Genomic DNA, 27,709 nt, shown 5'->3' on the forward strand with positions numbered 1-27,709 from the left:
GTAGATGAGGGTGTGATGTGTGAGTGTGTTGTAGGTGAGGGTGTAGATGTGGATGAGAGGTGTAGATGTAGATGAGGGTGTGTGGATGAGGCTGTGGTTAGGTGAGGGTGTAGATGTGGATGAGGAGGTGTGGTTGTAGATGAGGGGTGTAGATGTGGATGAGGGTGTGGTTGTAGATGAGGGTAGATGTAGATGTAGTTGTAGGTGAGGTAGATGTGGATGTAGTAGGGTGTAGGGGGGTGTAGATGTAGATGAGGGTGTGGTTGTAGGTGAGGGTGTAGATGTAGATGAGGGTGTGGTTGTAGGTGAGGGTGTAGATGTGGATGAGGGTGTAGATGTGGATGAGGGTGTGGTTGTAGATGAGGGTGTAGATGTGGATGAGGGTGTGGTTGTAGGTGAGGGTGTAGATGTGGATGAGGGTGTGGTTGTAGGTGAGGGTGTAGATGTAGATGAGGGTGGGTGCGTTGCGTTGCGGTAAATTGCAAGGGACACACTTTTCTCAAAGTATCAGTTTGGCAAAACTATGCTTCATCACATAGTGCCGATAGTTGCCTACAGTTCACTCACAGACTCGGTGAATTGGCTTACTGTGTGTCATAGTATCTCATCTACGTGAATAGATCTCAAGATTGTTGATCGATGCTCATGATGTCAATCACTTGATTATCTGGTACACACTCGAGTATTTACATACCTTCTTCATACAGTTTTAACATAGCTGAGGGCATCTTTAATTAAACAATTGTGAGTGGGTGAGTTTTGTTTTACGCCGCTTTTAGCAATATTCCAGCAATATCACGGAGGGGGAACCACAAATGGGCTTCACACATTGTGACCATGTGGGGAGTCGAACCCGGGGTTGGGCGTGACGAGCGAACGCTTTAACCACTAGGCTACCCCACCGCCCCTAATTAAACAATAAAGTAACACGAATCCTTAAGTTACATGTTTTATATAACAATTATTTTATTTTATATTTGTCACCTCACTGTCCCAGTGACCTCTGACGGCTATTTCCATTGTTTCCACTGCTTCATTGACTTGCCAGGGGCCTTGTCCCTACTTAAATTGTAACAACACTGCCTGCCTGATCTTCTCAGTGACAGGTGGCCGTATCCGAGCTCGCCACAGCGCCACGCAGCGCTGCTATCTCTGACACCATCCCTATACAGATACAAGGAGGAACCAGCTGTGCCAGTCTCGGATTGAACACACAGCGATGCAATCTCCTAACAGCGTGTGTAGTGATGCCGTTGTGGTGTGGAACCGGTCAGATATGCCTTCTGTGCTACTTGTCCAATGACTATGGTCAATACCACGTGGTGACCAGGCATCGGTCTAAAAGTGGCCTCTTCAAAACACGGACTCGTCTATTTTGCAGACTATTGACCGTTTCGCAACACACTGCAAATTGTCTTTTCACTTGGATAGTCAATACCAATCCCGGAGTGTGTGTAAACAACTATGGTGATGGAACATCGGAAAACTTTAATGGAGTGTCCCCAGATTTAGTCCCGGAAGGATATATCTGAAGAGCGCCCCCTGAAGTATACCCCGCACAACGAAAGTCATTATCAACTTTGTATAACGGACATTTACCAATCCAGCAACTGAATATCGGATGCAGACTAGATGCTCTACTGAAACTCCAGAACACCTGAAGGATTCTGATTGTTATTTCAGAGTTCTGAGAGGGAACATAGGCTTACACACCTGGTGGATAATTGTATCAGGTATTGGCATCTCTTAACTATGCAGTATATACGTTCAGGGTTCTTGATGATCCTGGAACAACACCTGTATTTTGTTATCCTAACTGCTACTTAACCGGCGTACAATAGTAAACATTGTATTATCGATTATGTGTGTGCCGCATATTCATCGGTAGTGAGAGTTGGTTGTGTGAAAGTAACACGGAAGGATTACGTCAAACACGGTACAATTACACATCCGTAAGCGTTTCGACGAAAGTGCCATTAGAGATGAATGGTTCTCTTTTGTTATGTTTTCGGATTCCTGTGTACTACAAGATCTCCATATAAGTTGCCTTTCATTAGAAGAAGCATGAACGTACTGCGACGATAGCAGAGAACTATCGGAGCTATGAAGTTCCACAGAACTAATGCTGGATGTATTGGAAGGACAACAGCGAAGAATATTTGGTTTTACTGTGAAATAAGCCTTAACAGAGAAGAATCTTTGGAAATTCTATGAAGATACGACATATGAGACACATTGGATGTGAAGATAGAACACAACAGGGAAGAATCTTTGGAGTTACAGTGACGTCAGGCCACGAAATTTTGGATTTAATGTGAATATACGATTTTACATATGATTTAATTTCACGTTCAGCCGCGTTCTGAACATGAGGTGTAGCAGAGACGCTGGTGATCTGTATACAGAGTGGACGTGCTGACGTCAGCTACCGACTCTAAAATGACCCTTGATGAACGCCTATTCTGTGACGACAAAAACAGCACGACGACAACCGATTCTGTCAGCAAGTCCATCGTCGTAGCATTGATATCCACGGCCATCATAGGCGGTAACGTCTTATGTCTGATTGTACTCAACTCACGTTGCACACGAGGATACTTCATGGAGTCAGCCCGTATGTTGATGACGTCGTTGGCGTGCACAGATTGTACGATGGGGTTGACGGTGACGGCGTTATGCATCTACCCCGCTTTGTACAATTGTTGGCCTTACGGGAAAACGGTGTGTAAGTTACAAGCGTTGTGTATTTCTAGCCTTTTCCATGAATCCACGTTGTCCTTGACCTTGGTTGCCGTTGATCGGTATATATCAATATTTCACCCCTTACGTTACCGCTTGCTGGTGACGCGACATAAGGTCATCGCCGCCATTGTTGTAAGCTGGGTGTGCTGTTTTACCGTCTATGGAACAACTGTGTTTGGTTTTAATCAGTTCTATTACGACAACATCGGAATCAACTGTGAGCCATTTTACCAAAACCCCTCCATTACGGCGACGGTCATGTCGTTATTCTATTTCATCCCTGCTGCCATCATGCTGGTCTGCTATCTCCGGATACTGACGGTTGCTACGCAACAGAAGCCAGGGGGCGCAACCCAGGCTGGAAAACAGGTCAGTAAGTCACAACAGATAATTCTTTGAGAAGCTTATTGAGAACCCATTTATATCATACTTTGATGTTATTCAATATAATCGGCTTCTTGACTTTACGCAACATTTTAAAATCGTTAACGTCGACTTTGTTTTGTTGTATTCTAAAAACTTTCCAAATAATCAATACTTTGCTTTATAACACGAAACTAACCCAGCAGTTATGCATTTACTTGTCACAACGATAGTCTGGGTTCGATACCGCAACTGGGTACAAAATACAAAGCGCAAAGCTTATTTATGCTGTCACGTGACGTGATAATTTTAGTGTATTGCTAAGACATATGCCAATAACGGAGTAATAATCAAACGTCGAGAAACGTTAATAGGAAATCAGTGCGTGAGTTTAAGATTTCGCATCAACATCATTTCAACCAAAGAGGATTTATCATTGTCATCAAAAAGATGTTTTAGGGCTTTAGCTCAGTTTCACTGTTTTTCTACTCATGAAGATCTGGGTTAGAATAATTATTGGTTTTGAGCAACCCATGCTTGTCGTAAACGGCGACTAACGGGATCGGGTGGTCAGGCTCGCTTACTTGTTTGACACATGTCATTGTATTCCAATTGCGTAGATCGACGCTCATGATGTCAATCACGGGATTGTTTGGTCCAGACTCGATTATTTACAGAACGCCGTGTTATAACTGAAAATTGCTGAGTGCAGCTGTGAGCAACAGACAAAACAAACACACAGTTTTTCACTGTAGATTTCCAGCAAATTCTATTGAAATCAGAAGGCCACTATAATGTCGATACAGCCAACCCATTATTTAGGCTTGTTTTGTAACTCGCATTCTGATTGGTCTGTTAGACTGAGTAGGATAGCAAATACATATTGGCGAATGAAACTCAAGGCAGGTACCTTGAGAACCACCTGTATCTATCCAGGTGTCCGTGTAGATTTACAGAAATACGATCCTTTCAGATATAGAGGGCGCTGTGAACTCACTCACTTATCCCAATACTTGAACTTGCTTCGTAAGGTATCATGGATATTTTTAGATTAAAATTCAAGATTGAAACAGGAATCTGTCGATCTGTTGTTGCATTCTATAAAGTTCATGTACGTAACGTAACGTAACGTAACGTAACGTAACGTATTGTTACTGTTGGGTAAACATAAATACCCATTGTCATTTGCTGGTTCTAAGAGACGACTAAATGAATGGGGTTGTCAAGTAACTTCAGTAACGAACTTTCTTTGACCATTACTCATATTCACATTACTCCTATACTGTACACTCTCCACTGGCTTCCAGTCGAGTTCAGGATCCAGTTTAAACTCTTATGCCTTGTTTTCCACTGTCTCACTGGAACTGCACCTTCTTATCTATCCAATCTTCTAACCGTGTACACGCCTTCCCGATCTCTCCGTTCACAGGAAAAGAACTTGCTTCTTGTTCCCAAAGTAAAGACAGTGATGTATGGAAAGAGGTCCTTTGTCCATGCAGGATCTATAGCCTGGAACAGTCTCCCGCAGAGCCTCAGAGACTGTTGTGACTTTAATTCTTTTAGATCCAATCTAAAAACACATATGTTCAAGATAGCCTTTGAACTGTAGCTCTTTACCATTAATCTCATCTTTATCTTGTGCGCTTTGAGCCTGCTTTAGCATGGATATATGCGCGTAACAAATATGATATTATAATTAATATATTATATCAAGGGTATCTCGGCTAAACACGGTTATCTGGAGATGGTCGCCACATAGTTTGAATATCGTATTTTCCTGTATTCAGACTACTTGAATATTACAGGTCAAGTTTACAATTTCGCGACACGGATCGCTCATTCGTACGATGCTACATTTGTACCAGGATCCGCTGTTCTTGGTTTGTCGGCACTATTCCTGGGCCGGTAGGTTTCACCAAGTTCTAAGCCACTTGTCGATATTTAAGTAACGTTCAAAGCCCCCGAAAATACTCATGCACTAAGTCTAACTAACTGTTTTGTAGCAGCTTGTATGTAATGTCTGATGAAGGAAGAATGAGTCAATGAATGAATGCGTCAATGAATGAATGAATGAACGAACAAACGAACGAATAAAAATGAATGAATGCGTCAATGAAGGAATACATGAGTGAGTGCGTCAATGGATAAATGAATGAATGAATGAATGAATGAATGAATGAATGAGATGTTCCAAGAATATCAAGGTGTTGGACCCCAGAAATGAGTTATTCTCACAATGTTACCATGTAGGAAATCGAACCCGGGCCTTCCGCGAGAGGACAAAAGGTTCCAACCAATAGACTAACGCCAATCTTTTCTAACGACCTTATTTCAAATACAGGTGTATCAAATGGGAAATATATACGTGATTAGGTGATTAGGATTTCGATATTAAAAAACAGGATATATGTCTCTGGACCTCAGGTCAAAACACGACGTCCCCAGGTGTAATTGTACTCAACTACAAAACCAACACAATCTGTATAATGTCACGATTCTAAAACTTCAAGGTGCAGATCAGATGATAGCGAACGAGAAACCATGTTCACGAACAATAGTTACAATCTAGGTGTATATGCGTCTCGAATCAATACTTGTGTGCTTAGTAACACCATCAGGGACACGTTTCCAATAGTCCTTTACAAAAACTACATACTGTATAATAAACATTTACCTCATGAATATATGGTTGGTCTTCGAAAACATACTATGTAACCAGTTTCTTTTCCGAGGTAATAATGATATTGAAATATATGTGACACTGATGATGATGGAATACCTTCTGGCATCCAAGGTCGTATGTTGCAATTAACGAAACAATGACTGTCTCATATGACCATCAATCATGTCACTAGCGTAAAAAAATAATTATCGTAGTACTGAAGACTACAAAACGTTGGTATGTAACAGTTTCTCTTGGGTAATTGAAGCACAACTATGGCGATGTGTTAGCGAGGGCAAGGGGATCACCTGTAGCGAGGACTGGCGGGTCGTGGGGTCTTGCTGTTCCGATAATCCAGTTCCATCTAAATCCCCGCCAGCTTGTTGACACTGTGTATTTCTGTTTTAATGGAACTTTATCAATTATCCCAGATCGAAACTCGGTTTGTCTTTTCCGACAAGAATATTTACATTTCTTGCTTCCTCTATTCCGACAATACACACGTTTCTTTAATGATGGTCTTACAAAGTGAAACAGTAACTTGCTGAAACATTGGTCAATGAATGTATGTCCGTGGAAACAGCTTAAGGCAGAACTACCAGTCAGGACAAAGACAAATCCATCCGCCTACGTGAAGGTTTTTTTGTACATTCCTTTATGATTTGGTTGTGACTCACTGTTTAGAAGCATTATTGTGATGCCTGCTCAAGTGTACTGAATATCTCGAAACAACTCACACAGAAAACCCAATGTGACGTACAATGTAATTTGTATTAATATAACAGGTGTTGCCCTATCTCTCTCTCCTCCTGTATCACATGTTTTTAAGCCAGAGAGGTTATTGGCCTACAGCCTCATCACGTTTCTTGAATAAACTTGTACTAATATGAAATTTATATTTCCCAAAGGAATAAACTCGTACAATGTGTTGTGTAAAGATCTATCATTGATGACAGAAAGAAAAAGAAACGTAAGAGGGACTGTGTCTGAACTAGGTTAGGTCGGTCTCCAGGGACTCGGGGCTTGCATATATCGTAAGGTGCGCGGAATTCATAGACTGAACTAGACTAACAACTAGTCTCTGAAATGAACATATTTTACTAAAAAAGTTCATAGTAAAAAAATATATAATGAAAAGGAGCCCTGAGACTTTCTTCATTTTCAGAAGCTGAGGAAATCTAGACTTGCCACATTTTCTAGACTTGTGTGGGCTTCTTGGATATATTTGCTTCAGGGTCTGTACTAGAGACTAAGGCTGAACCTGCAAATAGTAGTTCCTGAGGCAGGATACTATATAGAGCCAGTTGCTGACCATAGCAGATGTTGCGGGCACTATACTGATACTTACAGTATACATTTGTACTATATGGTTATTCCTGCTCTAATCAGCTGTAACGAAACGATGGTTAGGGATGCTTGTTGTCTGACACATGCAAAATTAATTTCATAATGATAACTAAATTTAATGTGAAACGTTGTGATGATCAGGTGTTCACGAAAAGGTGAGCATATCCTCTTTCCAGGTACCATCCGTCACAAACACATGCAAGGGCAAGTCAATTGTTCCACTGAAAATCTATATGTTTCAGTCAGCTTTATGGACACGTATCAGCCTTTGCGCGTCTTTATATTTGTTGAATTAAACATGTACGTATTAACATAGACAAAATCTAGTTGTCATTCATAAGTGATGAAGATAAAGTGCACTTAACATGTCCAAATCATACCTAGTCTGCAATCTTGATTCAGTCTAACCTACAAGCATGTACATTGACTTAGACGCTGACACAAACAATAGACTATGAAACCATGGTCAATACATCATCGGTGATAATATTTTACCTTATCTGAAGGAAAACAAAATAAACCCAAATTCGTCTGTTTTCGTCGACGACGTCGTATGTCCCACTGACACCTGTGAAAGTCAACGTATATTTTGGGAAGTCGGAAATCAAATACAGACATACTAATCTGTTGAAGCTAATTTTGACGTATAGTAATAATGACCAGAAATTAAGGATCCCATACTTTTGTGAGCGCGGTTTCCTCCATAAGCCACCGCTCTTTGAAACCAGACTGCATCGATTATTAACAACATCTTTCAGATCATTGCAAATCATAAAGCAGTGTTAACGTCGACGACGCTGATGGTTGTGGCCGTCATCACACCCCACGGCAGCTGACAGGGGAACAATGGTTGGAAATGTCAAACGAACTCTCTTGTAGCTGTCACATAGAAACTACACAAAGTCTCTACACGAATCGTTGCCCACTCGATTATAATGGCTAGTTCAAAGTTGTTGTATCTGCAAATGAACATGATATTTAAGGAGACATAAAGCAGGAGTGATTGCTACGTTCACGTAAAATTACAAGTGATTTAAACTGTTCAAGACGAACGTCTCTTGCTACTTTATAGCAATTAATGAATTCCAAAGCCTTATTTTAAAACTCACTGTTTGATTTATGTGATTGAGCTGAATTTGACTTCATGATGACCCCCTTTGGAATTGCATAATGAAGGATACGCCAGTGTTAACGTTTTACTTTTCATGGAAGGAATCAATCAATCGGTGGACAAAAATACATACATAATATATATTTTTTTGCAAAGCTAAACATGGAAATTGAAATGACATATCCACAGAAACGAATACATAGACCAACGTGAGATGATTAGTTTAGATGCTTGGGGATCAACGTGTGTCTTCAGAATGGCGTGTAAGGGTGATTTACGGGACGGTGGTTAGATTGTGTTAAAGAAGATGCATTAAGGAATTCAACATGACATGTGTTTGTATTTTCAAGAAAATCCTATTTCCAAGCGGATGAATTCCATCCGGTGTGAAATCATATAAAAGTTTGGGTAAATGGACATTTATTGAACTGATATCAATACTGATTAATGTAAGGTTTTATGGTAGACATGTAGAGGGCGTTTTCAAACTGTTGGCATCTATGACAATAATTAAATCGATGCTATCCCCTATTTCGACCTGGGTCTCCTTTCACAAAGCACTAGGGTGATCGTAAATCACAAAGGTAACCTTAGTGCAATGTCAGAGAATGGGAGTTAAGGTTAACCTTAGTAAAGGTTGCTTCGTGAAATGAGAAACTGAACGTTGTGTGACTGTGTATTCTTTTCAGGTAGAAACTTGCCTTGCCTCTATACGTATTTGTGACAGTGTCAGCGACGGGGCAGGACTGGAACACATTTTAGCGAAAGCTATGCATCATCATCATCATCTGACAGTGATTCATAATTACATGCACAGCGTCGACTATCGACTTTGTTTTGAGCAGAGAGATATTTCAAATGAAAATGGCTAGCGTTTTGTTGTTACTATCAATCTCATAAAGAGAAGAAACATAAATGTATCAAACTATGATACCAAATCAAGCAATGTCCTACTGGCAAAAACTAATGGTCATTATTGAAAATACCGTCCTCATGAAGCGTTAAATAGTTCAAAGAATATAATTTTATATGTCAGAGATACAAGGCGTGCACTGGACACGACTATGCTATCGAATGACACATTGTCTATCGAATGCTGCCTTGTTGTTCCGTCAGTAATAATCACGATCTGAACTTTCCTTAAAGGTAAGCTTGTGTTTCTTCCTGACTACATGATAACCTGATGCCGTGGGTACTGTAATTAACACATACGTAGAAGCCTGCTCTTCTCACTTATCACCTTCTAGTACGAGGTCACCTTGAACTATAACAAATTCTCATACGATGTTTTATGTGAGGCAAGACATGCTGCGTTTCGCTTACACCTCTGCCATCAGTTAAAAGCGATCCAGAAGTGCAGCTTCTTGAATGTGTCACGTTGGCTGGGTTCATACTCCGTTTTCTAAGTTGAGTTTGGTCGTGTAGCCTTAGTCCAAGGCTGTACTGAAAGCTGAGTCCATGGATGTATAGTAATTCTATCCTTCGAAGAGGCAAGTCTAGATAAGCGGACAGTAAGAAACCCAATCTGTTATCTATTATGTTTTAGAAATTAGCATTTAAACTATTAATTTTGACCTTAAAGACTTGTGCAGGTCTAGTGGTCGTGGTACGCCTCGAAGCTTTGTGCAGATGGTCACCGACAGCTGTAGAAAGCCAGCGGGATGTTCCTAGATTATTCCATGTTGCGATCCCAGGACTTAGGTTTTTAGTGTGGAGACATTATGAACTGTAAATATGTATGTTATACCTGACACATTAATATTTATATGATTAATTATGAGTAACATTCTTCTAATTGTTTGCACATTATATTCCAAGTTTCTGTGTTTCTTCGTTCTGTTGCTAGACGAAACTTTCATCCCTTACTTAGTTGCTTAAAATTGTAACCTTCATTAAGTGTAAAATGACGTTCTTGTCTATTTGGGACAGGGTGTTATAGAACGTTAGTGTCAGAGAATATACAGTCTCGATTATCCAGCGAAACAGATTTCCATTAGAAGTGAAACTAGAGGGGAAATTACATAAACAGACAAGTGTCACCTCTTACGACGAATATGGGTTGCTGAAGGTCATTTCTACACGTATCTTCACGGAACATTTTGTATTGATGACAGTCAGATCAATCAGCTCACCTCCAAAGGAGAATTTAAAAGAATCTTTGATGCCAGCTAGAATTTAAAAGAATAAAGCTTTTCTCTCTCTAAATTACTAGATCCAATCTTACAATGTCCTCAGTGAAACATCTCATGATGGCGAATCTGTCAATTGGTGGATGGATATATGAAACTAATCTCATTATAATGCGGTAATAACGTTACGTTGTTCTATACGACTACAGGCCATAATACGTCCACGTCTCTCATGACGGGTGCCACCTTAGGGGCAGAGATAGGGAGAAAAGCTGTAGCATCCTTATGTGTTAGTGATTCATAAACACAGGCTCATGACAGGATTTGTACAGTCCACAGTCCGCTTTTTGTAGAGAGATCCTATGAATGTGGAACGGGTTGATTTGAAGTAATAATATGTTACGGTTCCATCAATTGTTTACTGCCGTAACACGTCTTAGCCTCGATTTGCAGCAGTAACACGTGATGGTCCCGTTAGCATTTCGAGGTAATAACACGTTAATGAGACATACAGTTCTAGGAAATAGTACGTGATGGTGACCTAGAGTTGTAGGTAATAATACGTGTCATATAGTTAAAGACAATTATACGTCAACGTGACATACAGTTGTATGTAATAATACATCAACGTGACATACAGTTATATGTAATAATACGTCAACGTGACATACAGTTGTATGTCATAGTACATCAACGTGACATACAGTTGTAGGTAATAATGCATCAACGTGACATACAGTTGTATGTAATAGTACATCAACGTGACATACAGTTGTAGGTAATAATACGTCAACGTGACATACAGTTGTAGGCAATAATACGTCAACGTGACATACAGTTGTATGTAATAATACGTCAACGTGACATACAGTTATAGGTAATAATACGTCAACGTGACATACAGTTGTAGGTAATAATACGTCAACGTGACATACATACAGTTATAGGTAATAATACGTCAACGTGACATACAGTTATAGGCAATAATACGTCAACGTGACCTACAGTTGTAGGTAATAATACGTTAACGTGACATGCAGTTGTAGGTAATAATGCGTCAACGTGACATGCAGTTATAGGCAATAATACGTCAACGTGTCACACTCTTAGAGACAATAATACGGCAACGTGATATACAGTTATAGGAAATGATACGTCAACGTAACATCCTGTGATAGGAAATGACACTTCAACATGACATGCAGTTACAGTCAATAATACGTCATCGTGACATACGGTTATAGGTAATAATACGTCATCGTGACATACGGTTATAGGTAATAATACGTCATCGTGACATACGGTTATAGGTAATAATACGTCATCGTGACATACGGTTATAGGTAATAATACGTCATCGTGACATACGGTTATAGGTAATAATACGTCATACGTGACATACGGTTATAGGCAATCATAATCATAGTCAACGTGGCTTACAGTTATAGGTAATAATACGTCATCGTGTCATACAGTTATAGGTAAAAATACGGCATCGTGTCATACAGTTATAGGCAATCATAATCATAGTCAACGTGGCTTACAGTTATAGGCAAAAATAAGTGACATACAATAATATGAAATATAACATACTTCTCTCAATCTCATCTTTAATTCAGGCGACACCCTGCATATATTCTTGAATAAAAATGTCAGTAGTTTTCCTCGTTCAAAGTTGGTACTTCAAAGAAACACAACAACTTAACATGAAGATGTTCTTTAACCATTCTTCATCGATCTTTGCTCGGCGCTGTTGCTGAGTGCTAGACTCTTATTGTTCCTTCAAGAAGCAGGCTATAAAAAGAAATTGATGTAAACATCCTTGACATTCATCATATACAGGCGAAGAAGAAATTGATGTGTTTAAGTGATTGTACCAGACTATTTACGTAAATACCAAATACCAGTTCTTCAATCTAGATGTCCGCACATGGTAAGCTGGGGAATATAATGCAGTAAGCATTTTGTGTCATTCAAAATAATTCTTTGATCTAAAAAATATAATTTTATTTCTGCTGAAATGCTTCTGCTAAAAAAAATGTATATGACAAAATTTCACAGTTTTCAAGTCCGCCTACGACAAAATGGAATCTAAGCAGAAACGTTATTCGGTTTCAGTTGCGTGCTTGAATATCTAAACGGAATTTACCATATCTCTGTGATATGTCTTTTCTCAGTATCAAATTTGAGCTCTCCCGTTACCGTTCTGAGATAACAATCTGACAGCGGCCTGTAAATAATCGAGTCTGGACCAGACAATTTGACATTGGTAGCTGTGGAACCTATTCTTAATTGCTGTTTCTGGCTTTGAATTCTGTATAACCTCTTGCACCACAGTCGCATGGCGAACCTTGAAATATTCGCGGAAAGAACCACACCAATTGTACCTCACAAATGTATATACCAAAGCTTGATGCAGCTTTTTTTTCGGTCAAAACATGAAAGATGTGCGGCAGTTTCACTACTCTCATTCATATCCAAATCAGTGAACGTGGCATTTAACAATTATTGACCGATGTCAGATTGTCGATGTACCCAAATCTTAAATTAAACTTCTCACAAAAATTCCCGTGTTTTGATGTTACCAATCCGAGCAGAAATTCCAGATAAAGTAACATATGAGTAGCGAGGGGGCATAATCGGTGCACAGGGGGTGCACTCTTCAAACATAATATATCTCCAAAGATAACCTTGACGTTGTCTGAGGAAGTCCAGAATGAAAGTTTCAGAAAATGCTTAATTAACATCAGATGAACTTTAAACATAAGACATTTTCATCGTTGAGTGAGGGAAAGAGTATGTCTTTTTTATTGCAATGGGTTTCACACATTGCACCAATGTGGGAATCGAACCCAGCCCTTCGGCGTGTCGAGTGAATACTTTCTTCACAAGGCTGCCCCATCTCCCTGTTTCATCATTAGCCACAAGTAAATATTTGTTGTTGTTTTTTGTTTCAGTGCCGTCCTGCACTCGAGATGAGGAAGCATTATGGCCGCTGTTCGCAGGAGTCCCTGAAGGCAAACATCAATACTCAGTCCATGGTAAGATTGGATACCCGTTTCTTAAATATACTGATGGAAATTAATAAGGGAACACACAGTACCAAGGGAATCATTTATTTGAATTCACATCGAACATTGATCCTGATGATCATATGAGCTTGCTTACGACATCGGTGACGCGACAGATGCTAACAGCGTAGCCGCTCGGGAGTAAGTGTGGTTTTACGCCGCTTTTAGCAATATTCCACCAATATCATGGCGGGGGACACTAGAAATGGCCTTTGCACATTGCACCCATGTGGGGAATCGAACCCGGGTGACGAGCGGACACTTTAACCATAAGGCTACCCCACAGCCCCAGGCGCTAGTGAAGGGAGGGGTGGAGAATATGTTCCTGGAAGCATTTACTTGAGTCAAATACAGTTATAGCGGGGACATGACACAGCAATGACGTCAGAATGTATTCTGAGAGCGGCGTAAAGCATATTAATAAGATACATGTTTCTTTATTTGGCATCAACAATATAACTCCCTTGCAGTGACAGAATGGCTGCATTGTTTCAATGTAACTCCCATCGTAAAAATAAGGTCACTACACAACCACATATGAAGGTGAAGGTCACTATTCAACTGACCGCCTCCGTGGTGTAGTGGTTAGAGCGTCCGCCCGGAGTGCGGAAGGTCGCGGGTTCGATCCCCGACTGCGTCATACCAAAAGACGTTGAAATATGGTACTTGTTGGTCCCTGCCTGGCGCTCGGCATTAATGGGTACAACAAGGACTGGTCGGCTCGGAGTCAGTATAATGTGTCTGAGTGGGGTATTCATGCTTCACTGCGGCATGGTATCACAGTGGGCTATAGCTAGCACTATAAAACCTGCTTAAGTCTGGGCTAGTACAAGCAGCCGCACATACACATACACACGCATGCACGTCGTCATATGAACGAAATATTCTCAAGAACGACGTTAAACCCAATTCCACCACCACCACCACTATTCAACTTATAATGGTTAAGGTCAATGACAATTTGTCAAAGCCCTTTATGTCCTATTTGAACTGAATAGCAGAGTTTCTCATTTTCATTGCATGACTGACAAGCAGAGTTTGAGCTGGTATCATAAAGGTTTGTGTCACTTACAGTACTGCAAAGGGGAATGGTGTCACAGCTCTACTGTACATTGCCAGGTCTAGACGTTGTAATGAGTGCCTTGTGTGTAATGGAGACACTGAATTCATGTGATTAAGGTAATCACGCACTGCTACGACGAGATTAACCTTAATGCTATTTAGCAGACAAGTAAGGTCTTGTTTGAATGACCCGAATAATTTCCCGTCTCTCCAAATTGGGTCTGGTCTAATCTGCTGTAAGATGGTTTGTATCAATCCTTTGTATCATACCAAGTAGGCTTCCTTGTCACATTATAGTTCCAGAGATACAGCATTACAGCTAAAGCACATACATCAATTAGATATCTCTAATTTAGGGAAGTAATGTACCAAACGTGATAAAGGCTACATAAAGTCAACGACGTTTGTAATTACTTTACCTCTGCCTGGAAGCGCATTGATTTAAGGACGTGCTGGAAATAGGTACCATGAAAATGCATGCTCTAGCAAATATAGGTACTTCCTTAAATCAATCTAGTCTTCTCCCCGGTTAGAATTGGTCTTGAGCAACCCATGCTTGTCGTAACAGGCAACTAACGGGATCTGGTTGCCAGGCTCGCTGACTTGGTTGACACACGTCATCGTATCCCAATCGCGTAGGTCGATGCTCATGATGTTGATCACTGGATTGTCTGGCCCAGACTTGATTATTTACAGACCGCCGTTATATCGCTGGAATATTGCTGAGTGTGACGTTAAACAACAAAACAAACAAATCATACTTGTCTTTAATACCAATGTAGGCACCCCTTAAAACGTAAATCTATTTTTCCAACCATCCTTCAGAGTTAAAAAGACGGAATTCTGTTTCACCCTTTACTAGAGTTGCGGCTAATCTTTAGGACGGTTACTAAGATAAAACACTAGAACATTAATTGCGGTAGTTACTTAGAACTTTTGGACAGTTTATTAGAATATTTACATAGTTGGTAGAACATGTACGGCAGTTGCATAGAACACTTAGCTACGACAGTTGATAGAACGTTTACGACTTTGGTAAAGAACATACCGACACTTGCTGTGAAGATGTGTAGCATTTCTTTGAACAGTTAGCTACGGCAGTTGTTGAAACGTTTAGAGCTATGTAATCAAGGAAGACTTGTATTAAACAATCATGAAGTGTATTAGACTACTTAATATTGTTAGGGGGATGGGTGCTCAGGCAGTGCCCTCAGTTGCCTAGTAGCCCTCTTTGACCGTCCTTCTCTGTATAACGGCTCTACACTATACTCCGGCCTCCCGTTTGTATGGCGTACAAAGCATCCCAGAGAGGCGATGGCTGCTGGCAGAATACACCCTTTTCGACACAATGCGTACTGAGTATTTCGGTTAGTGGATCACGAGGCAGTTATACATTTAGTTCACAAAGACTGCCATGGCGACCGAAATGTCAAACGAACACGAAGAAAGCATGTAGATCAAGAGCTGAGAAAACTCCTTACCACGACATAATCGAAATACATTGAAAGCAAATTATGAATACTGTTACAGGAACATAATGCACTAATGTAATCCGGTTAATGCTGTGTGTCGGCGTCATGTCCTTTCAAGACAAACGTACAAAACGGTTAATCTGATTTCTGAAAATTGGTGCTAGAACAGATCATGCTACGGAGTTAGTTAGTGAGTGAGTAAAGTTTAACGCCGCTTTTAGCTATATGCCAGCAATATCACGACGGACGGGGGACACAAGAAATGGGCTTCCCACATTGTACCCATGTGGGGAATCGAGCGAACGCTTTAACCACTAGACTACCCCACCGCCCCTGGACGGGAAGGAAATGATTTGATAATATTTCAAGACCTGCGTTAGTTTCATTGCATGGGATACTTTGAGGCAGTTGCAAGAAACGATGGCTGACATCATGGTCTTCCCGCTCATCCTCAGTCCAAGGATAGACAGTTTATCAGGTGCAAGTTCTTAAGTCAGATATTTACGTTGTAGCACATCAGAAGTACCCCTAAAACGAACTTCTGGGATCTGTCTCAGTGGCATGTGTCTTGCTGCACGCTAAACCCTCGTTGGTTAAAGATCTTTCCACACAGGTCATCTTCCTGTTTCAGGTGTTAATATATAACTACAAGGCTGTCTCGGCTGTCGGTACGCGTTGAGAGATATGTCCCCTGGGCCCCTTCACTTTGAAGCGTTGCTCGAAATACATGTGATCAAATGAAGAGTATGTAATCCGCGAAAACAGACATCCCAGGATGTTGATGGACACCAGCGCTCCTAAGGTGTCGGAAAACATCCCACAAATGACTGAAAGTATTTATTCGTAGTCAGTAATATCATGCTTGCATCACAACGGCCTGTATATGAGTTCGAGTTCAAACTAGACAAACCATTGGTTGACGGGGTACGAGTATGTACAGCTACATACGGCCCACATGTCACAAGTCAGGGGATGAGTAACCGAGTTCAGCAGTTTGACGGAGTTTCTGGGTTCCTGCCCAGCAATGAAGATTTTGTAGGGCATGTAATGTCTTCGTTGGCATGGGACCTTGTTTGAAACGTGGCTCAGTTCAACCCACTGTGAATGGGTACCCGTTAGGAAGAGTTGGTAATATGATTGTAAACCTTCCAACGCCGTATATGCACTGTGGGTAACAATGCCGAGCGAGGAAGTATTAGGTCGACTGCAGACTCATCAATTGACAGTGGAATTTAAGTATTCACTATGTTTGGATTTGGTGTTTTATATATGTCCACATTCTTCTATTACTGGGCTATCTTGCGAAGGTGGTTCCTTGGGACGCATGGTAAAGATAGTGCTGTCTGAAAGTCTGACATACTAAACGTGGGGAACGCTACCTTGTATTTCGTCTACTCAGAAAAAACAGTGGTAAACGTCTTAGCAATAGATGTGTGCCTGTCTTGCGAAGAAAGTTCCATGGGGATTGTGCTTGACTGTCATGCAAAGGAACCCAAATGGGAACATCCTGTAGATAATAGTCTCAATATAGTCTGACATACCACACGTGGGAAATGCTTGTATTTCTTCTACTCAGTATCTGTAAGCAGGGGTAAACGTCCCAGAAATAGACGCTGTTTTACTCGCTCTCCGTCATGGTGTTTACACTGCCGCGTCCGACACACCTAATGTAGGCGGGCGTTATGGGTCCAGGAACAATGCAACAAATAGTACCCGATACAGCACGCTTCCAGCTTGCATTATTAGTATAAACACTTAACAGCCATGCATCTCTGAAATCTACAGATGGCGTAGCTGTTCCATGAAATGTTCAATCAGGAAGTACCATGTTTCTGTTGGTCAAGGTCACACAAGAGATCCGGCTTATGATTGGCTAAGAGTGTTCGACTGACGTTGTCTAATACCGATTTATGTCACCAATTGTCTTCGTTAAGTTTGGCACGCATGTTTTTGATATTTTCCGAGTATGTGTAATGGATCTACTGAATGTAAAATGATATGTATCAGGCATGAAATAATGATTACAGTCGAAATGGATAAATCAATCATTTCCATACAACCGATAATTCGATACAACCGTAATCCATGGAGTATAGCCAGTTTTTGTTTTGGTCCTGCATAAGAGGACTATGCTCAATGGTCTCATTCCAGTTCAGGGTCTCCTTCCAACAAAGCGATCTTAGAGCTAAGTCGATCGTAACTTTTGTTGTTTAACACTGACTTACAATAATCAGCAAACGTGCTATCGTGTCACCGGATAGTTTCGTCCATCACTGGACTGTTTGGTCAAGACTTGATCGTTTACAGGCCGCCTGGCAGGAACGCTGCTATGCGGGGTCAGGCAACAAGCACTTACTTATTTCTAGATGACTGTGGCGGGTGTTGTCGGTAGAGCAGAACGTGCTCACTCTGTCCTCGAACACCTGTTGGTGTCATTGATTTTCAGCATTTCTTTCTATATTTTCAACACTATTTTGCTTTTTCCCACTGATACAGTTTCGGCGAATATTCGAGATATTATGTACGTGGGCGTTATATATTTATAGTCGTGGGGCTAGGTTATTATACATAACATTGATACAAATTCAGTTATCGAAGGCAGAAATCGCTGAAATCAGACCTGGTTGCCAGTTGGCCAGATCGTCGTCTTACATTACAATTTCGGGTTCAAGATTGGTCCAGTTGTCTCGGGCATCACAAACTGCTGCACAGCTTTGCGTCACTTCTCTCATCCAGGATCCGCTTACTGTGGACTCGAATCTCTCATATCCATGCTTATGACCCATGTCGGATCTTTAATCTGAAACCCAGCCATGACATTGATGAAATAATGGCATGATACCCATCTCACTCACTCATCCTTTGACATATGAGATCTGACACGAACTTGAGTCCTACACTTTATCTGAGTGATGTGTACATTAAGTAGGTGTCCAGGCAGATCGTAATGTTGTCACTGACGTAGGTTAAGGCTTTTTCCACTGATTCCATTACTCTAAAGGAAGGAAGACGTTCCGATGAGATCAACGTTTCGTCTCTCTTCAAACGATGTAGATACCAATGAGGGGAAATACCCACGATTCTCACAAGTAATCATGTATTTGCCACAAATCCCTTGGCGTCGGGGTGGCATCAGAGAGCTCACAGGTAGATCTGCAGATCCATTTCAGGCTTATCTAAAGGCGGGGAGATCGTCTTTGATCACGTCCAGGACGCGATAGACATGTTGCAGACATTGGAACTATAGAATGTTGCGTTGTATGTGCTCCTTAAGCCAAACATGAATTCTGGCTGTGTTTATGAAGTGTCATTAAGCGGTAATTGACGAATTTACAGCTGCGAGGAATTACAGTTTTGACCAATATTGAGGTGGAACCAACTGACACATAACTATCACAAATTGACACGTGTGGGGATTTGTATTTGGCCATCGGACATGTTCCAGAAGAAGAATGCTAAGCCGTAAATTTGTGATTTAGTGAGTGGGTGGGTGAGTGAGTGAGTTTAGTTTTACGCCGCAATATTCCAGCTATATGGCGGCGGTCTGTAAATAGTCGAGTCTGGACCAGACAATCCAGTGATCAACAACATGAGCATCGATCTACGCAAATGAGATACGATGGCATGTGTCGACCAAGTCAGCGAGCCTGACCACCTGGCCTCTTACGACAAGCATGTTGCCGTAAAACAAAAGAAACTGACAGCGATAGAAATGATATAGGTGTAAGGTATTTCCTAAACAGTTTTCATGCTATGTTTTACTGATGCCAATATCTGGGTTTTGCAGCTGACAAAGACTATTTGGTCCCCATGCAATCCAGGTGAATTGATGTCCAGAATATTAATGGACTCCGAATGAAATCCAGTTTATTGATGCAGCCAAACACCGTTGTGTCGAACTCACATCTGTCTCGAAATAAAAGGCGGCTTCTTGCGCATTCCTAATTTCGTCGTATGTTTTCGGTTGTGACGAACTTCGGATAGCTCGAAGTATTTTACACAGTTCCATTCAACTTCGGCACAGTGTGGTTTGAGAGTATTTTGGGTGATACTACACTGTGTATTGATGATCAGTGAGTTGAACCTCGGTGTACTGCTAACAAGTGTACATTGTAACCAGTATTGCTACACAATCTTCTTTAGTAGACGGGGCGGTGGGGTAGCCCAGTGGTTAAAGCGTTCGCTCGTCACGCCGAAGACCCGGGTTCGATTCCACACATGGGTACAGAGTGTGAAGCCGATTTCTGGTTTCCCACGCCGTGATATTGCGGGAATGTTGCTAAAAGCGGCGTAAAGCCATGGTCACTAACTGACTCTTTAGTAGACAAGGGAATATGTTTTGTCTCACCAACTGTTACAGTTCCAAAGCAACTGATTAGTGAACACAACACCATGTCTTTGTTGATGACATGCTTCCAGAAAGAGCCACAACCATGTAGTTACTGACACCGCCATGACCAATGACACAGAGGAAGTGCAGAGATACCGTGTATGGAACTGGATGATAGCTTGTCTGGGAACCAAATGTTCTCGGATAAGGTCACCAGACATGTATTCAAACTGGTGTGGTGGACATTATTGAGGCTTCTAAATTCCTAGAGAGCTTCGCCAATGCAAGACAAGGTAACTGTACAATTGTTCATGTCATATTCTGAAGGGACAACCAGTACAATAATGTCGTGGAGGAAGTTAATCGTAGGATGTGCAGGTCCGACATTTGCTTCCTTTAACTATCCTGTAAAGACTCGGGTCATCACCAACCTTTGCTTGTTGTAACAGGCCACTAACGTGATCGGGAGATGAGGCTCGTAGGCTTGATTGATGCATGCCATCATATCCCAATTGCGTACGTATGGACGATCTGGATTGTCTGATTGTCGTCATAAACTTATGCGGCTTTTAAACAACAAAGAAGCAGATCAAATTTTCTATTGTTTGAATGGTTTGGCCTGTCAAGAATAGGTAGCTTCAAACTCTGAGACAAGCACACAGGGGAACGACGCGGGATGAAAGCTGGACGTATTGAGTTAGATTGTCCTCATCGAGACGTTTGCTAGAAAATATTATGTTGCAATTATGAATATTCAAAGCTGGTTCGGCACATCCGATGTCATCAGTATCAACTATTTACGCCATCAGTTTACTACGCAATCATCAGTCACGACACACAGTACAGCTTCGTTGCATGTCTTTAAGGTAGTAACATGACCGAAGCTGTTATCAAAGATGAAAGTCCAAAAGCTGTTATTAAATGTGAAATCCCCAATTTCCTACAATTCCTTGAATATTGCAATGATATCTATCTAGTGAATAGGGGCCCATCCGGTTGAACCCCTGGGAATTGACCCCGGACCTTTGACGTGACGAGTGAACGCTTAAGCCACTAAACTACCCCATCGTCACTCTGAACATATTTTGAGATTCGAACCCCGGCCTTCGACATGACGAGCGAACGCCTAAACCACTAAGTTAAATCAACGTCCATCTCAGAGATAAACTTTAGAAAGTTGTGATTCATTTTTTTATAGAAAAAGCATCATTCTGAAAATAAATCTGACACATTATTTTTACTCTCAGTCCAAATGGCAACTTGGTAGCACTCCTCAGCCTGTGTCCTATCGCAAGTAAGATAATCTGAAACTTCAATATTACAACGCATTAGGAATTAACTACTATATAGATTTAGTAAGAGCCGCACCAGACGTCCATCACGGAGATAGGCTTATCTTTACATTAAGGTCCGCTCCTTAACGTGTTAAAATCAATAGCAGCAGTGCCCTAGTCACTGGTACCGTTAGAACATCTGCATATTGTCCTCATCTCTCTGCCGGCCGCTACCCAGAGCCATCTTATAGTGGTAAAAATCTCCCTTTACGAGCAATGACCCGGGATGAAAATGCAAGTAAAGTAACCAACTGGTATCACGCCATCAGATTCCAATCCAGAGAGTTTATACCCAGGTCGAGTTTTAAAAGCATTTACAACTGATACCAGTTTAATTATTTCTAGGTCCAAATATATATCTGATTTCCTGATAAGTGCTCTGTGTGGACTCATCTACCAATTCAATCACAGTGTATGTCTGATGTGTTTCGTAGGTCGTAATATAATTTGTGGCCGAACCTTTGCTTTGTTCGTAAATAATGTCAATAGTGTGTCTCATTTTCAGTTTTATGTCCAGTGGGTACACATTACGAGTTAGCATGCCAGTTTCAGGACAATACACCTGAGTTGAAGGTCAGCTTATCGGTATATAATCAGTCACGTCTTACACGTGCAATATATCAACGTGGCTGCTGTTGTAGACATATCTAGACGACACGAGACATTACCTATAAGGTTAATGGTCCGATTACTCGATAAGAAACAGTAGAGTAATCTGGTTTTATCATCTCGCAAATTAATTTCGCAGCTTGAACTTGATCCAGACAAACGATTATTGTTTTTTTTCATGCTGCAAGAGATCAAATACGTCCCAAACATTTGTGTCAAGACAGATGTTTTCAGTGCAGGGCACGGGACACCTTTCACCTATTGTAATCATGCTGCTTAGTTTAACGGAACGTTTACTGATCTTCTTAACGAGAAACAGGTACTATCCTGCCCGGCTCGTGTTTCAAAATTATGTTGTAGGCATTGACACTGGGTTGCGAATAGCATTTAGAGTAAGGTTCAGAAACACGAGATATTCGAGGTGTTCCACCCAAATTAGTGTTTTAAGGCCAGTTTTAATTCCAATATCAAGGTTGTATTAATGAGGATAGTGATATGTAATCACTTAGAACTGTGTAAGGTTTGTAGTGTTGTTATTTATATGTGGCATGCGCACTGACCCAAACACAGGTACGGGTGAAATATAAACACAAAGCAAAAAGCTTAGACGAGAAACAACTTGGGCCGGTTAGTTGGGAGCCGGAGAACATTAGCCCTCTCTATCTAGCTCTAAGTGTTTCAAGTTCCAAGTGAGTGTGTACCATTTCTAATTCGAACCTTTTGGTCTGGTTTTGTTCTTGACGGTCTTTACGGACTTCTAGGTGAGGTGAGGTGAAATTGGGTTTAACGTCGTGCTTGAGAATATTTCGCTCATATGACGACGTGCATGCGTGTGTATGTGTAAGTGCGGCTGCTTGTACTAGCCCAGACTTAAGCTGGTTTTATAGTGCTAGCCCACTGAGATACCATGCCGCAGTGAAGAATGAATACCCCACTCAGACACATTATACTGACTCCGAACCGACCAGTCCTTGTTGTACCCATTAATGCCGAGCGCCAGGCAGGGACCAACAAGTACCATATTTTAACGTCTTTTGGTATGACGCGGTCGGGGATCGAACCCACGACCTTCCGCTCACCGGGCGGACGCTCTAACCACTACACCACGGAGACGGTCTTTACGGACTTCTAGAGTGTGCATGGAGCATCGTCTATAAAGCGTAAAAAGGGGTTACATGTTCTTCTCAATGCTCTTTATGATTTCAAAATAAGACTGCCAAGGTGACATATTCACTCCATTCTTTTCTGAGATGTACTTTGAAAGCTTCTGTGAGAGGCAATACATATACACGCACAAACGTGATGATTAAAGCAAATTTGTTTAAATATCAAAAATCATTCATTATGAGACTGCCAAGGTAATGGATGTACATATTCACAGTCAGGAGACCAAAATTTTGAATTTTAAATTCCAGCCTGAGTACAACAACAATGCTATTTGGGTTTACTCCAACAGTGTTTCAGTTATATGCCAGTTTTCTGTGCGTCAGGAGTGATGCATTTGTTTACCGCTTTAGTGGAACCCACCAGCCTCGGAATGGGGCTGGCAAACCAACACACATAATTAGAGCAAACCAGATTTATTATAATAAATTATTAATGCTACCAATCACTTTTAATGTTCAACGTCCTTCCTTTGTAACGCCAAGTTCAGAGACTGATATTGGATTATTTAATCGAATTTATTGATCGATATGCTGATACAATTTAAACCAGTGTCTTTCCTTATGGTTGCCAACTGATGTGATATTCTTTGATTCCACATTATTATATTTGAACTGACTTGATGAGCTGTTTGATAGTGCGAGTTATAAATGCACATCCTTTGTTTGTTTTGTAAACATCTTTGAAGTCTTTGGTGAGAGTTGCCCATCGCAGTCAAAACACTGACATCACCTATTAACAAGAACACTAAATAACCACTTGTTTGGTCTGAAAACATGGAGATTGTACGACCATAAGTCGTGTGCCAACCTGTCCAGGCCCCATGGGGTCACAGGCTGATGTTAGACAGTAGAAAGGAGATGATATTGAATTCATCTAAGTTGAAGAGTTGCACTTCCTCACAGTATGCAAACATTTCGAGAAGTTAATTAGTGTCAGACTCGATCTTTAGGTAGTCACTATCACGTGTTGAAAAGTGAGATATTGCGTTTATCATCTGTCTTGACAAAGATCAACAGGAATAAGGAGAGGGTCAGTGTACTTGCCACAAGATTGTTAGATAGATTCACTGGTCAATACCGACAACCATCGGCATATTGACACTGCCTGATATAAATAGGGTGATTACCAACTTCATGATTTGGGCCCCGTTCCACAAAGCGACTGTGGGGCTACGAGGGTTGTACGGCTAAGTTAAAGTATGGGAGTTTCGATCACCTTAGAGCTGCAGTCGCTTTGTGGAATCAGAACTAGACTACTCTGATGAAGTATAAACGATTACCCCTTTGGTTGGTTAACAAATGTATATGCTGTAATTGACACAGTCTGGAAGTAATTGGTTTGCGCCAATGAATTAATAATATTCTAGTGATTTTTTCAAAATGTTTGTCGACTGGGAAATTAAGTTTCTTGACAACCACTTATGTTTCAATGATACATGGATGCATGCCGAGTGCTACATGTCGAGAAGAACAAGGTTACCTCTTTTCCTAGCACCAGTCGTTATCACTGTAATCAATTCATATCATATCCTTTATACTCCCATATTAATCCACCATTCGCTTTATAACATTTTCCGACACCCAACTATTCTAATCAGACTGATACACGGATGAAATTAATTTCTCCTTTACATTTTTTATGTCGGAATTTATTTCTGGTCAATGGACAACAGATGGTCAAGTGGTCAGACGAGTTGCAAGTCACTGTGACTTGCATCTCTTGGTCGTGCCAGCATTCGAAGATCGTAACTACAGTTTCAGATTGTAGGCATAAAAATAACAGGCCTTTCCACATCCGTCTGAATTTTTTGTTGAAAGCAGAGTCTATTAGACAATTCTGGCTACATTATAAGCATGTGCTTATGAATCCGTATCCTAACAGTGATTATACCAGATGTTCGCGAAAATCCTGCCCCACGGTTGACACCATCATAAACACATGCAAATGCTGGTCAATTGTCCTCCTGAAAACAAACTCAAACCTGCTTCCCTGTTGGTTCAAAAGACAAATAGTAAATAGAACTATGGCAAAAGAATGGTATGAACGCCAAGGGACCACAATTAGCTATGTTAGTTCGTATAAGTTAAAATAATATAAATGATAGTTAAATATTCCCATCGGAGACATAAGTGACATAAATGAAACAATTAACCTATGTAATCAACCTGTGCAAGTATTGATCACTTTTCTCTGCTTCAGGGTTCCCGACGGTCCCTCAATCTGAAGGCAGCCAAGACTCTTGGCCTCATCACAATAGGGTTCTTTGTTGCTGTTACACCCTGGACTGTCACACAGTTGGTCATGGCTCTGGGGGACGTGAAGGTCAACCCCCTCCTGGACTTCTCGGTGACGTGGTTAGCGTTAAGCAACAGCTTCTGGAACGTCATAATTTACTGCGTGACCAGCACATCCTTCCGTCTGGCTGCTGGAAGACTATTTTCCCGGAAACAGTCTGAAGTGCGTCGTTGTGTTGTACACCCGCCCAGGGTGGAGCTGTTGACGACTCGGAGCACAGTGGTTGATTCTTTTGAGCATATTGCATGCAATGGAAACACCCCCGAGGAGTGGAAGGGTAAGAATGGCGTGCATGTGAACGGTCATGGGCGGTACAACCCCGAGAGTTGTAATAACGGTTCAGATTCGTGGCGACGGACTCAAAGGCCTTGCTCTTCTGGTGCGCATCAGTGCAAGAGGTTATACTCAGACGTTCCCCATAGTGTTACCCATTCCTGCCATGGCTATGACCGTGAAGTGATATTTCAGTATGAGGAGGACATTGTGTCACAGGACAGTTTCCACCTGTCGAGGACGCACAGGAGAAAGTCCACAAGACTACAAGACTGTCTTTGTAACAGGACAGAATCGGCGCCAAACATTCCGGAAATCGAAGAGTTTCCCCTCGACTCCATCATCAAGACCGGGCACTCTGGAATTAATTTGGGCAGCAGCGACAGCAGCGGCTCCGACACCATTCTACAGTCCGACTAGTGCCAAACTAGCATCTTCATAATGGATATGGCACGTCCAAAAATTCTTGTCGCTGTAAATAATGGAATAACGTTCGTTTGGACTACTTTGTGCGAGAATACTTTGTAAAAAAATACTTTCCAAAGTGTTTCTTTGTTCGGGACTACTTTCTAAAGGATTACTTTCATTTGCAAGAAGCAACTTTGTAATAAACAACTTTGTGAGAAGCAACTTTGGAAGAAGCTACTTTGCAAGGTGCTTGTGTTTAAGGGGCTAGTTTCTATGGGACTACACTTTTAAGTGACTGCTTAGAAAGGGACTACCTTGTACTGATACGTAGTAAGTAGCTTCTCATGGCCTAGACGACTTGCCTGACTTTGAATTCTGTAAATATGGATGTTAATAGGTGATATAACAGATGGCCAAAAGTGGATGATAAAATGGCACAGTTAATTAATTTTAAGCGGTGTCATTTCGATAGCTCAAAACATTCTTTGAACAGTCAGATATTCATTTTTATTAACATATTAATTATATAGTATCCTATTACAAAGATGCGACCATTACCCTTTTGACCACATCAGCGCTCCAGGGCCTAGATTTTCGAAGCTCTCTTATCGCTAAGATAGTCGTAAGTGCCATATCTTAACAGTAACTTACGACTAAAGTCCTAGTGGCAAACAGGGTGTTGTTGAAGACAAGGGGCAAGGGCAGTTTCAACTTTTTCAAATGTCAGTTGTCGACATCTGATCGATGGCTGAACGCGTCATCACTTACAAAGATGCTCATGACATGAACCACAAGGGTGGTGTTGCAATCAAAAGTAGAGATTATCTTTAATCATAGTCAGTCGATATGCACATATAACGTCGTATTTAAAGAACGGGGTGTCCTTCACCAACAACTGAACACAGATCTGAACAAACGCCAACATATCATTCCCTTAACTAATTTTCTAATTTTCGATCTAAAACTGACATGGAAATATCCATAGAGAAAAATGAAACACTGACGCACTCTTATATTGAAAAACAATATTGTCTCATCGGGTAGATAAATCATGAAGGTCAATGTTGAGACAAATGTATTTTTAAGTAAAAATTGTGTTTTGATTCAAAATAATACATTTCATACCTTAATTTTACATTAATATCTATTTTGCATATTGTATGTTAAAAAGCGTCACTGTGCAGTACTGTTTTATGACGCTCGTGAAGATCCGGGTTAGAATTGACCTTCAGTAACCTATGCTTGTCGTAAGAGGCGACTAACTGGATCGGGTGGTCAGGTTCGCTGATTTGGTTGACACGTGTCATCGCATCCCAATTGCGTAGATCGATGCT

At 41.1% G+C, this 27,709-nt stretch overlaps 1 protein-coding gene across 1 annotated transcript; it reads left to right on the forward strand.

The window, feature by feature from the left end:
- The first annotated feature begins 2,439 nt into the window (after positions 1-2,439).
- On the forward strand, positions 2,440-27,539 carry LOC124265689. Its single transcript, XM_046700488.1, has 4 exons — positions 2,440-2,568; positions 2,932-3,111; positions 13,312-13,395; positions 25,599-27,539. The coding sequence occupies exons 1-4, from the start codon at positions 2,440-2,442 to the stop codon at positions 26,385-26,387; spliced, it is 1,182 nt and encodes a 393-aa protein (XP_046556444.1). The 3' UTR covers positions 26,388-27,539.
- The last annotated feature ends 170 nt before the right edge of the window (positions 27,540-27,709 follow it).

Source organism: Haliotis rubra, unplaced genomic scaffold (assembly GCF_003918875.1).
Source record: "Haliotis rubra isolate DU_JTF1 unplaced genomic scaffold, ASM391887v1 Scf99, whole genome shotgun sequence".
NCBI lineage: Eukaryota > Metazoa > Mollusca > Gastropoda > Lepetellida > Haliotidae > Haliotis > Haliotis rubra.